This window comes from Rana temporaria, chromosome 3 (genome assembly GCF_905171775.1).
Source record: "Rana temporaria chromosome 3, aRanTem1.1, whole genome shotgun sequence".
NCBI classification, from domain to species: Eukaryota; Metazoa; Chordata; class Amphibia; order Anura; family Ranidae; genus Rana; species Rana temporaria.
The window spans coordinates 414,363,159-414,377,057 of record NC_053491.1 but is presented as its reverse complement, the minus strand read 5'-3'; the positions used below and the strand labels follow the sequence as shown (position 1 = coordinate 414,377,057).

Sequence of the window (13,899 nt, the reverse complement as noted above, 5' to 3'; positions counted from 1 at the left end):
ATACAATTCCAACAAAATACATTTACGTTTTTGGTTGTAACATGACAAAATGTGGTAAATTTCAAGGGGTATGAATCAGGGCTCAAGTCCTGGGGGAAAAAAGTGTGGGAACTCTCACCCAAGATTCACTCCCCCACCAAAAAAAAAAAAATGATACGCTCATATGCATAATTACTAAACTGCATGTTTTTTTTCCACTGTACCTTAGTAATCCTTTATGTTACTGGCCGCTTCCTGTATATGGATTCATCGGGTAGTGTGCGGGTATTCCGTCACTTCCTCGATGCCGCAATGTCTCCTGGGAGCTTTTGTCATTGTTCCCAGGAGACATTGCTGAGGTCTGCCACGAGTTATCGCGGGATTTAGAAAGAGCAAGTTCTTTTTAAAACATTACTAAGGTTCGCCTGCCCCTGACAGTGACTCGAGCTGGGCATCGCCACTTATTGAAGGATTGGCTCAGGCTTCTCGGCTGCTCAAGGCTGCTCTAGTCCTGCAAAGGGAACTGCGTTCCTGCTGTGAAAAAAGTGCAGGAACTCCGTTCCCACGCGTTCCCGCAGGACTTGAGCCCTGGTATGAATACTTTAAAGCACTGTAACTGTTCATGTGAATGTGTAAATGTGATCAGCGCCTCTCCAGCCAAGTGCAAGCATAGATTGCTACCTATCCGATATCGAGACCCCAGAGTTGCACAGTTAGCGGCTTGCTATGGGGGCACTCAGAGAAGAGGAGGAGCCAGGAACCCCAGCAGGCAACCCGAGAAGGGGAGGATTGGGGCTGCTCTGTGCAAAACCATTACACAGAGTATTCTATCCTTATTATCACTTTAATTACATTGATGTTAAAGCGGGAGTTCACCCATTTAAAAAAAAAAAAAAAACTCCCCTTAGCTTCCTGCTCGTTCGGTCTAGGGGAATCGGCTATTTATATTAAAATATAAGCAGTACTTACCCGTTTTCGAGCTGCATCTTCTTCCGTCGCTTCCGGGTATGGGTCTTCGGGAGCGGGCGTTCCTTCTTGAGTGACAGCCTTCCGAGAGGCTTCCGACGGTCGCATCCGTCGCGTCACTCGTAGCCGAAAGAAGCCGAACGTCGGTGCGGCTCTATACTGCGCCTGCGCACCGACGTTCGGCTTCTTTCGGAAAATCGTGACGCGATGGATGCGACCGTCGGAAGCCTCTCGGAAACCTGTCAATCAAGAAGGAACGCCCATTCCCGAAGCCCATACCCGGAAGCGACGGAGAGGATGCGTCTCGTAAACGGGTAAGTACTGCACATATTTTAAAATAAATAGCCGATTCCCCTAGTAATAACGAGCAGGAATCTAAGGGGGAAAAGTGCCCTCTAAGGGTGAACCCCCGCTTTAATATCCTGCACCCAGCGTGTGACTGGACAGTAAGAGAGCAGTAGCAGACTGATCAGGCCATCTCTCTACTCACTTAGTTCTCTACTCCTGTCAGCTTGCTCCTCTCCAGCACATTTGCACACAGCACACCAGTTTGGCTACCATCCCACCCTTCCCGCTTTAAGTCTGTGTGCTGCTATACAGGGCACTGACACAGTGTACTGTTGGTGTGAAGAACTAGTGAGGGCTACAGAGTCACAAAAGAACAACACTCCTTAAAGAGGAACTGCAGTCTGCTCATATTTGTAATAAAAACATCTTTGCCATTCTGAAGCTTCCCTCCAACCACTTTGCATATTTTATATATACTGTGTTTCTGTACTTGTCAAATATGCTGCAGAAATCTCCTTCCACTGAGTCTGGCTGCATCCATTTTAACTGTGGGCAGCTGAAGCTGCTGCCTGTTCATTTCCTGGATTTACACACACCCACACCTCCAGCTCTGCAGCTCTCATTGGCCCTCGTATGACTCACCCCCTCCCTTCCTGGCAAACACTCATTAGAGTTAGAGAGCTGTGCATGATGTCATAAGCCTAGGCTAATTACCAGATAAGAAACAGGAAGTGGGCTGTATAAGGTATTTACTGGCAGAATATTTAATAGATGAAAATATTACTGAAGGTCCACTTTAAAATGTAGGTTTGCCGGCAGACATCATGGACAATTCCTCTTTACCAGAGTGGCCTTTAGTGGTACGAGCAGCAGGAGAGGTAAGTATTTACATTGTGTTTTACAGGGAACTTAATTTTTAGATTGGTGACAGGGTCACTTTAAAGTAAATCTAACAATTTATTCATAAATACATGAGCTGCATAAAACTGTGTATTTTTAATGGCTTAGTTCAGCTCTAACATTTCTGATCATACCTGAGAACTGGTGACATGAAGCAAGACCCTGCGGAACATGAGCAATTCCTGTTATCATGATTCATTCCCAGGTTATGGCCCATCTCATGGACTAAAGTGGATGCAACAGAAACTTTTGAACTGCTGTGATCCTGAGGAGAGAAGGGAATGTTAGAGAGGACTAGACACAGGAAGCCAGAAGACAAAGATTGGAGATAGTTATAGCAAAAGTCAATAAACACCAAGCGCATGTTCAGAAGAAGATATTTTGGAACAAATCCTAGTAAAAGTATTCATACCTGCACTTTTGCATTAGGATTATGAGAAGATAGAAAAGTGTTTATTAGTCAGCTTTCTATTTTCTATTTGTATTGTTTTTTTTAAGCCTAATGCCGCGTACACACCATCACTTTATGTGATGAAAAAAAATGACGTTTTTAAAAACGTCACTTTAATTGACCGTGTGTGGGGGAAAACGTCGTTTTATGTCTTCTAAAAAAACGACCAAAAAAAAATTGCTTCAGTTTTATGTTTCGTTTTTCAAAACGTAATTTTTTACTTCACAGAAATTGACCGTGTGTAGCAAAAAAACGTAGTTTAAAACGACGTTTTTTCACCCGCGCATGCCCAGAAGCTACTTATGAAGCAAGCTTCAATGGAAAAAGTGGTGAGAACGTAACCTCGCTTTGCTAGAACATTGTGAGAAAAACGACGGTGTGTAGGCAACTTCGTCTTTGAAAATTGAAGTTTCAAAAACGTCATTTTTTACTTCACAGAAAATGTCGTTTTTTTTCATCACATAAAGTGATGGTGTGTACGGGGCATTAGAGCCCATTCACACAGGTCCGACTTTGGACCCGACTTCAAGTCGCCCCTAGTCGCCTCAAGTCACGCTGCATGAAGAAATCAATGTAAGTGAATGGAGCCATCTAAATGCGCACTACTGCAGTCGCTCCGACTTCAAAAAAGCTTCCTGTACTACTTTAATCCGACTTCTAGGCGACTTGTACCCATTGATTTCAATGGAAGTCACCTCCAAGTCAGATCCCCATTCATAGTGAGGCAACTTTACAGGAAGTCGCCCCACTGTGAACCGGCTCTAAGGCAAACCCCTCCCTCCCACAGAGCTGGTATTTGGTATGAATCATGAGGGGGAACTCCACGCCAAACTTTAAATAAAAAAGCAGCATGGGTTCCCCCTTAAAGAGCATACCAGGCCCTTAGGTCTGGTATATTTCAAGGGGAACCCCCCCTACGACGAAAAAACGACATGGGGTCCCCCCAAAATCCATAACAGACCCTTATCCGAACATGCAGCCCGGCTGGTCAGGAAAGGGGGTGGGGACGAGCAAGCCCCCCCCCTCCTGAACCGTACCAGGCCACATGCTCTCAACATGGAAGGTAGGTCCTTTGGGGCAGGGGGCACCCTGCGGCCCCCCACCCCAAAGCACCTCATCCCCATGTTGATGGGGACAAGGGCCTCTTCCCGATAACCCTGGCCGTTGGTTGTCAGGGTCTGTGAGCGGGGAGCTTATCGGAATCCGGGAGCCCCCTTTATTAGTCAGCTCCGGGGGTCTTCTTCCGACTTCGGGGGGCTTCTTCGGACTTCTCCGCTCTCTGGTTCTTTCTGCCGGGCTCCTCGGCTATCTTCTTCCAGCTCTTTTACTAGCGGTGGCCCGATCTTCTCCCTTCTTCAGGGGGTCTTCTTCCGACTTCTCCGCTCTCTTCTCCCGCTCTCCGGTTCTTTCTGCCTTCTGCCGGGTAACGCTATCTTCTTATACATAAGTGGATGAACATACCCCGGTAGAGACGCTACTAAGATAATGTAGGGATACTATGAGTGGTCACTCCTCTAATAAGGGGTCTCTACCGTAGCCAAAATAGCATACAAAAACCAAGGTACTATCATAAAGGGAATCTCAAGAGGGAGAGACCCTAAAGATAAAAGAGGCTACTATGGGTAGTGATGGACAAGACTCAAAGGTGGGTGAAAAAATATAAAAGATAATTTATTCATTTGAATATCCCTACAGCATAAAATAGCAGCTAGATGCTAATATAAGCTAATGATCTAGACACTGGTCTCTAATACAGTGAGAGTAGCACCAGTAACAACCATGTACTGTGTGCATGTTAACAAAAAACACATAAGGACAATGACTAACATATAACAGATACAAAGACAGTCCGGACGCCAAAGTGTCCACATTTGTTGTGGTCCCCAACGGAAATCTTCCGTATGTAGACGTAAATAATCACAATGAAAAATAGGGGGGACAATTCAACAAATGTGTCCCCGCGGGGGGTGAGAGAGATGACGGGCAAAAGGAGGAGCCCACCGCTGCGGGTGAATTATGCTCTAATCAAATGTCCCTATGTGGTGCTTGAAGATTCCAGTTATTGCAGAGCATAACGCATATACTGATAGAAAAGTCACTTGGGTGATGGGGATGAATAAGGTGACTAGGTATGAGTACTATGCATTCAGCTGCTGAGAATGGTTTGCTGCTGGCACTGTCAGGTAACCCTAATGGAGACAGTCTCTAATCAGATAAGGTTGCCTGTGAGTAATTGCTCAGAGCGATGCATAACACTGAGCACACGGTATATATTGTAGCTGGTGACTCATTAACATCATATTATTTCATATCCACCTTACCGCTTCCGTAGTCACAGGAAAGGTTTAGGCTCGCTCATCCTCCAAGTGTTGGGAGGGGGCTGCCTAGAGCACAAGGCTATATTAAACCTGTATATCGGCCTGGAGATGGTGGATAGAAGGACGCTGGGTGGATGGATGCTGAATGCTGTCACTCTGGCTCCAAGTGGCGAGTGAAGACCGCTCGTTGCCGCCGCAGAAAAATCAGCCGCTCTGTGTCTCTACGTATCCCCCACTGATCCGGGGAGTGGAATGTGGCGTCCAGGAGCTGTGACGTCAACGTGTTTCGCAAACGTAATCGCGTAGCTTCGTCTGGACGGTGGAAGGGGGGCCGTGCATCGCTCCTTTATCTTCCATCGGTGCACGCCCACTTCTCGTTGTTGGAATTATTGATAATTGTCAGGAGTTTTGGTTAATGGGTTCGGTTCCTCTGTGAAGATTGTGAAGTTCATCTGTAAGTCACATGATCTCTAGACCCACATATATCTTTGTTGCTGTATCTCCTATTTGATTCTAAGTACATTCATGCCGACAGGTATATACACATTAACTGCCTGTCAGTCTTTACAGCACCGTCATTTAACTTCAAATGACTAGGAAGTGCATGCATAGCATGGAGACCACAGAACAAAAGACAAAACGACAAATGGAACATGTGTAACAAAATAAAGTAAAATAGAATTAAATAAACCTTGATAAGCCTGAAACTAAGCTGGACTAAGGTGAGGCAATCATTACCAGGTTGAGCAGAAAATTGCTGCTGTCATTTATGGTATACATACACTGTACTTTTACATAGTCTCAAATAGAGAAGTTTATTAACTATCCTTAGAGGGGGGTCCCCCTTTGGACAGCCCACGGGTAATTAACCATAAAAGTGACACAAGATGATATCTGATCATATCTCAGGGGGCGTGGTTATATGCAGCCAACCCTGAGGTAAGGTAAAGAAAGACCTATTTTTACACAGATTCTCAGTGGTATGTACCAAAGATAGATGCTGTCGACGGAGCATGGAATCCCCGGGTGTATATCGGAGACATGCAATGTTTATTGGGCCTGGGTGAGGGACTAAGCGGTAAGTATAAGAAGTACATGGATATTCATTCCAAAAAGGATTGCATGTTTAACCACTTCCATACCGGGCACTTACGCACCTTCCTGCCCAAGCCAATTTTCAGCTTTCAGCACTGTCCCACTTTGAATGACAATTGCGCGGTCGAGCTACACTGTACCCAAACAATTTTTTTATCATTTTGTTCCCACAAATAGAGCTTTCTTTTGGTGGTATTTGATCATCTCTGCGGTTTTTATTTTATGCGCTATAAACAAAAGAAGAGCGACAATTTAAAAAAAAAACACAATATTTTTTACTTTCTTATTTAATAAATATCACAATTTAAAAAAAAAATTAAAAAAAAAAAATTTTTCCTCAGTTTAGGCCGATGCGTATTCTTCTACATATTTTTGGTTAAAAAAAATCCCAATAATCATATATTGATTGGTTTGCGCAAAAGTTATAGCGTCTACAAAATAGGTGATAGATTTATGGCATTTTTTATTTTTATTTTTTTTACTAGTATTGGCGGCGATTTGCGATTTTTTTTTTTTTTTTTTTTACTGTCACCGTGACATTGCGGCGAACACATCGGACACTTTTGAAATTTTTTTGGGACCATTCACATTTATACAGCGATTAATGCTATAAATATGCATTGATTACTGTGTAAATGTGACAGGCAGGGAAGGGGTTAACCACTAAGGGGCGTTGAAGGGGTTAATATGTTCCCTAAGGTGTGTTATAACTGTAGGGGGGAGGGGACTCTCGAGGGGAGGAGACCGATGTGTGTTCCTCTATACTGGGAACACACATTGGTCTCCTCACCGCTGACAGGAGGTGGATCTGTGTGTTTACACACACAGATCCACACTCCTGCCGTGTTTACCGACAATCGTGGGCACCCGGCGGCAATCGCGGCCGCCGGGCACCCGCGCCGGATCATGAGCGTCGCCGCGCGCCCTAGATCGCCGGGAACACAGGACGTCATATGACGTCCACCCGGATCGGCGAGGGGTTCCTGCCGCCGTCATTTTACAATGACGCGGTATGGATGTGGTTAATTCCACATTCATACCTAGGGGTGCTAGAGATTTTAGAGTGAAGATCCACCACTTTTCCTTCTGCAGGAGGATTTTATCAAAGTCGCCTCTCCTGGCTTATCTGATTAGAGACTGTCTCCATTAGGGTTACCTGACAGTGCCTGCAGCAAACCATTCTCAGCAGCTGAATGCATAGTACTCATACCTAGTCACCTTATTCATCCCCATTTTGGGAAATCATCACCCAAGTGACTTGTATATGCGTTATGCTCTGCAATAACTGGAATCTTCAAGCACCACATAAGGACATTTGATTAGAGCATAATTCACCCGCAGCGGGGGGCTCCTCCTTTTGCCCTTAGCCATTATTAATGTGTTTACTTTCCTTAATATTTACAACACCGTCATCTCTCACCCCCCGCGGGGACACATTTGTTAAATTGTCCACCCTATTTTTGTGATTATTTACGTCTACATACGGAAGATTTCCGTTGGGAACCACAACAAATGTGGACACTTTGGCATCCGGACTGTCTTTGTATCTGTTATATGTTAGTCATTGTCCTTATGTGTTTTTTGTTCACATGCACACAGTACATGGTTGTTACTGGTGCTACTCTCACTGTATTAGAGACCAGTGTCTAGATCATTAGCTTATATTAGCATCTAGCTGCTATTTTATGCTGTAGGGATATTCAAATTAATAAATTATCTTTTATATTTTTTCACCCACCTTTGAGTCTTGTCCATCACTACCCATAGTGACCGCTATCTTCTTCCAGCTCTTTTACTAGCGGCGGGCCGGTCTTCTGCTTCGTCTTCTTCCCTCTTCTCTTTTTCGATGTTGAATCGATGATCTCCCCTGCTTTAACCACTTGCCGACTGGCCACCGCCGTTATACGTCGACAAGTTGGCTCGGCTGGGCGAGAGCACGTAATATGACGTCCTCTCTCCCAGTCGCCACTAGGGGGCGCGCGCGCGCCGCCGCTCGCCCCGACTCCCGTGCGTGTGCCCGGCGGGCGCGATCGCTGCCGGGCACACGCGATCGCTCGGTACAGAGCGGGGACCGGGAGCTGTGTGTGTAAACACACAGCTCCCTGTCCTGTCAGCAGGGGAAATGCTGATCTTCGGTTCATACAATGTATGAACCGAGGATCAGTGTTTCCCCTAGTGAGGCCACCCCCCCCCCACAGTAAGAACACACCCAGGCATACTTAACCCCTTCCCCGCCCCCTAGTGTTAACCCCTTCACTGCCAGTGGCATTTTTATAGTAATCCAATGCATTTTTATAGCACTGATCGCTATAAAAATGCCAATGGTCCCAAAAATGTGTCAAAAGTGTCCGAAGTGTCCGCCATAATGTCGCAGTACCGAAAAAAAAATCGCTGATCGCCGCCATTACTAGTAAAAAAAATATAATAAAAATGACATAAAAATACCCCCTATTTTGTAAACGCTATAACTTTTGCGCAAACCAATCAATAAACGCTTATTGCGATTTTTTTTTTACGAAACATATGTAGAAGAAAACGTATCGGCCTAAACTGAGGAAAAAAAATGTTTTTTTATATATTTTTGGGGGATATTTATTATAGCAAAATGTAAAAAATATTCATTTTTTTCAAAATTGTCGCTCTATTTTTGTTTATAGCGCAAAAACTAAAAACCGCAGAGGTGATCAAATACCACCAAAAGAAAGCTCTATTTGTGGGAAAAAAAGGATGCCAATTTTGTTTGGGAGCCAAGTCGCACGACCGCGCAATTGTCTGTTAAAGCGACGCAGTCCCGAATCGCAAAAAGTACTCTGGTCTTTGGGCAGCAATATGGTCCGGGGGGTAAGTGGTTAATGCCGGGTGCGTGGTGCACAATGATTTATATAGGCCTCTTATGACGTCACAGTCCCATGCTCCTGGTGGTGATGACATAAGGGGCGGGGTCATCAGGTGATATCACCTGGCGACCACGCCCCATGCCTATATAAATCTTTACGTGCCACGCACCCGGCATTACAGCGGGAGTACCACTTCAACAACCTTCAAGCCGAGCCATAAACAACTACTCTGAGGCCGGGTACTAACGAGCAAACATGTACGGTGAAACCGGTCCGTCGGACCGTTTTCACCGTACATGCCTGCCAGAGGGCTTCTGTACGATGGTTGTACTAACCATCGTACAGAAGTCCGCGCGTAAACATTACGCGGGGCGTGTCCGCGTCGTCGCCGCGATGATGCGGCGATGACGCGGCGACGTGGGCGGGCCTGCCATTTAAAGGCTTCCACGCATGCATCAAAGTCATTCGACGCATGCGAGGGACGGCGGGCGCTCGGACATGTACGGTAGGTCTGTACTGACGACCGTACATGTCCGAGCGGGCAGGATTCCAGCGGACGGTTTTAAAACACGTCCAGGAATATTTGTCTGCTGGGAAAAGGCCCGGCGGGCAAATGTTTGCTGGAATTCGGCCCGCTCGCGCCTACACACGACCGAACATGTATGCTGAAACTGGTCCGCGGACCAGTTTCAGCATACATGTTTGGTCGTGTGTACGGGGCCTGAGACTTCCTCTCAAATGACTCGCAGAAGAATGGACAGCAACCGTGTCCGTGTCACGCTTTGTTACCAAGTTGCTCACATATGGAACAGATATGGAACTAAATATTCACAACTCCAGTCACAACCACTAGAGGGTGCCTGCGCATCACAAAATATGATCCTTATATTATCCAAGCGATTAACAATACCCACAAGATAAGGCACTTAATGTACTATCTATTAACTCCAAAGTGCTCAACAACCCTGTGAAACGTAAATCTTTATGGGCTGAAGCTTTTTTGAACCATAGTGATATACTATGTGCACAAGAGACTCATTTTAGCTCACTAGCCCACCTAAATGCCCGCATAAGAATTACCCTCTAGAATTACCCTCTAAAACCAAGGATGTTCTTATCGCCATCAAGGACTCAGTGGCGTTTACGCTCCATGAAGAAATAAAAGACCCACAAGGCAGATTCCTGATACTGCTTTGCGATTTAAATTCCACTACGTATACTATAGTTAATGCAGGATTCGACAAAATCCACAATTGCGCAAAGAATTAGCGACCTGGCGCCCGGGGAAGCTAAGGCCTGCAGAAGGCCGCAAAGCCGCGGCCTCAATTACCGTCTGGCGCGGCCTGACGCGATCGCGTGTCTGGCGCGGCCTGACGCGATCGCGCGGCGGGGGAGGATGGGTGTCTCCATGCGTCCCCGCCACGTGATCGCGGCGGGCCGCACCGGCCTAAGCTTCCTTCTGTGATCTGGCGCCATCTTGTGGTGGCCGTTGGCATGACAAGTAAACCAGCAATCCAGCAATTCTAATGGAGCTTTCACAGTGTTTTCACTGCCATCTCCTTCCCTCTAATTAGAGCCCCCAAACATTATATATATTTTTTATTCTAACACCCTAGAGAATAAAATGGCGGTCGTTGCAATACTTTCTGTCACACTGTACTTGCGCACAATTTTTGGGAAAAAAATAGGATTTTTGTACTCACCGTAAAATCCATTTCTCTGAGTTAATAGACGGACACAGCCTTCATTGACATTAGGGTTATGCTTCTTCCTACCAGGAGATTTAGGCAGAATTTAACAGCACTTAAAGTGTTAAAACCTTTCCTTCGTGCCGCTCCTCCCAGGGGGCGTGGCTCCCCCAGGCATAACCCACACCCTGCTCTAGGAGCCTCAGTCCGTAACAAGCAGTACAAACCAAGGAGGGGTGGGTGCTGTGTCCGTCTATGAACTCAGAGAAATGGATTTTACGGTGAGTACAAAAATCCTATTTTCTCTTCCGTTCATAGACGGACACAGCCTTCATTGACATTAGGGACGTCCCCAAGCAGTGTCAAAAAATTAGAGGGGTGGGAAAGTAACACAGCAAACCAGGTTACACCCCAAACAAAAACCGGAGTTGCTCAACGGAGAAACTCCAACCATAAACTGCCGCCCGTAACACCTGCGGCTAAGGAAGGCATCAAAAGATGCACCCACATCCATCTCGTAAGACTTTGAAAACAGCGTGGATTGACTGTAACACTGTAACACAGAGGCAAGATGCCGGAAAGCCCAAGAGGCCCCGAATGCGCCATAACCCGAAAGGGGGGCGCACGCCCCTTCAGGGCATAGGCCTGAAGCACAATCCATCGGAACCACCTAGGAACGGTGGCCGACGAGACTGCCAGGCCCTCTTGTAGGGCCAGCCACCGACACGAACAGTGAGCCTGACTTCCGGAATGGAACTGTAACATATAAGTACACTCGTAGGGCCCGAACCACATCCAGAGGATGCAAAGTGGCCTCCTCCTGGCATTTCAGCCGAGGACATAAGGATGGAAGAACAATGTCCCCATCAATGTGAAAAGCCGAAACGACCTTAGGGAGAAAAAACGGCTGCGGCCGCAGCACCACCTCATCCATACGGATGACCAAGTAGGGAGCCTTGCAAGACAAGGCCGCCAGATCAGACAGACACCCGTCTGATCGAGGTAATTGCTACCAGAAATAAAATCACATTTTGTGACAATAAACAAAAAAAACTCCCAAATGTCCTCAAAGGGAGCATCTCAAAGCACTGAAAGGACTAAAATCAAGTCCCATGGGGGTAAAGGAGGGCGCACCGGAGGGGCCACCTGCCAGACCCCCTGACCCAACGTACGCACCCAGGAGTGCAACGCCAAGGGTCGCCGCAAGTAAAAACAGCCAGAGCAGAAATCTGGCTCCTAACCGTATGTAAGGCGAGAGCCTGAACCACTCCCTGCTGCAAAGACAGCAGAATCGTGTACACAACGCATGTACGAGAGTGCCAGTTCATCTCCCCACACACAGACATGTAGGCCTTCCATGTATGAGGAAAAAAAACCTACGTGAGGTAGACCTCCGTGCACGCAGCACGGTAGAGACCACCGAGCCCAATAGGCCTCGGTCCTTAAGCCCCTGGTTCTCAACAGCCGCGCCGCTAAGGCCGGTGGCTGTGAAACAGGGTGGAAGATCGGACCCAGTAACAGAAGATCAATTCCCAGGGGAAGACGCTAGGGGGCGTCTGCCACCAGACGCATTAGGTCCGCGTACCAGAAGCGACGCGGCCAATCTGGGGCAATCAGAACTGATAGAATCGCTATAGCTTCCACTCAGGCGAGGAAGAAGGTGTAAAGTAGGGGATAGTGACCCCAAGGAGCCACCAACGCACCCGCCCACGGGTCCTTAAACCTGGCCACGAACCGTGGCACCAACCGATAGAGATGGGACGCTAGAAGGTCCACGTCCGGAGTGCCCCACTTTCGGCACAGACCCCGAAACACCTGCGGGTGGAGAGACCACTCTCCTTGGCCCAGTGCAGTGCGACTTAGGTAGTCGGCTAGCCAATTCCATATTCCCGGAATGTACCCGGCCGATAGAGCCGGAACGGACCCTTCGGCCCACCGAAGGATTGCGCGTCCCCTGTCGCTGCAACAGAACTCCGTGTGCCTCCCTGATGATCAACCTACACCAAGGCCGTGGCGTCACCGGACAGGATCCTGACCTGTCGGCCCTGTAGATCCAGGGACCACCTGGCAAGGCAAGGCTTGATTGCTCGGAGCTCCAGAATGTTGATCAGTAGGCAGGACTCCACCTGAGTCCAGTGCCCCTGGGCTGATTGGGTGCCCCAAGCGCCCCTCCCCAACCGGAGAGGCTGGCATCTGTCATGACCACTGTCCAGTGGCCTGCAGAAAAAACGACTTTTCGGCCCGAAGCACCGGAAACGCCAGCCACCACACCAGGGGAGACATGATCAGATGACTCAATTGAATCTGGTAATCCAGAGATGACGGAAGCTAGTCCCATCGTGACAGCAATTTCCCTCCGTAGTATTCTGGCGTGGAATTGGACATACGGAACCGCCTCGAACGAGGCCACCAACGGACCCAGAACCCTCCTGCAGAATCGCAGAGATGACCGCTTCTGGGTCGGCAACTGCTGCACAGCAGATAGCAGAGTGTGAAGTTTTTCCGTCAGGAGAAAAACACTCCTGCCCCGGCGGAATCCAGTACTAGTCCCAGGTAACACGTGATAGACACGGCTCTACCAATGCAGAGCTCGAAGAAGCTCGAAGGAGAATGTCGGCCAGACATCCCATGATAACAAAACCCCCGCTGTCACAGCCGGGCCAGTATCGGGACGAGCACCTTGGCGAAAACCCGCCGAATGGGAAGGACACCAATTAAAATGGCCCCCCCCCGACCGCAAAGCACAGAAACTCTGGTGCTTTGAGGATACGCGAACATGTAGGTACGCGTTCATGACATCCAAGGATGCCCAAAAAAAATCCCCCTGATGGAGTGCCGCTATTACCAAGCAAATCGACACCACCTGAAAGTTTGCACCTTGACAAAACAAACGAGGGACTGGAGGCCCAGGATTGACCGGGCCCCATCCTCCGTGGGGACACAAACAGAATGGAGTAAAACCCCTGAGACCGTTCCAACGAGGGAACTGACACAATCACTCCCCTGACCAGAAGAACCTGGACAGCCCCTGACAGAGCCAGCCGGCGAACCAGAGGAGGCCAGAGGCCGGAGGGAAAAAACCTGTTTGGCAGACAAGAGAGAAACTCAAACTTGTACCCCAAGGAAACCACTTCGCAACCCCAACGGTCGGAGAGGAAAGACCTCCACCGAGCCATGAATGTGCGAAGCCAGTCTCTCACCCGAGACACGGGCAGGAGCAGACCTACAGGCGGGAGCAGGTACGTTAGGCATGTGGTACCAGGTGCGCTGCTACCCCGCGGCTGGGGTTTAAGCACCATGTAGACCTACCCCCACCGCACAGGGCGGGTGAAAAAAAACGCTCTGAGGTAGTCAAGGAGGGCCCTTGCACAGGGCAA

The 13,899-nt window shown here is 48.0% G+C and overlaps 1 protein-coding gene across 1 annotated transcript in view; it reads right to left on the bottom strand.

The window, feature by feature from the left end:
* The window catches only part of LOC120933089 (zinc metalloproteinase-disintegrin-like bothrojarin-1), a 185,350-nt gene extending 180,140 nt beyond the window's left edge, over positions 1-5,210 (bottom strand). Inside the window, 2 exon segments of the mRNA XM_040346088.1 lie at positions 2,268-2,398; positions 4,906-5,210. Coding sequence (XP_040202022.1) covers positions 2,268-2,350 — 83 coding nt within the window. The 5' untranslated portion in view covers positions 2,351-2,398; positions 4,906-5,210.
* Positions 5,211-13,899: the final 8,689 nt, after the last annotated feature.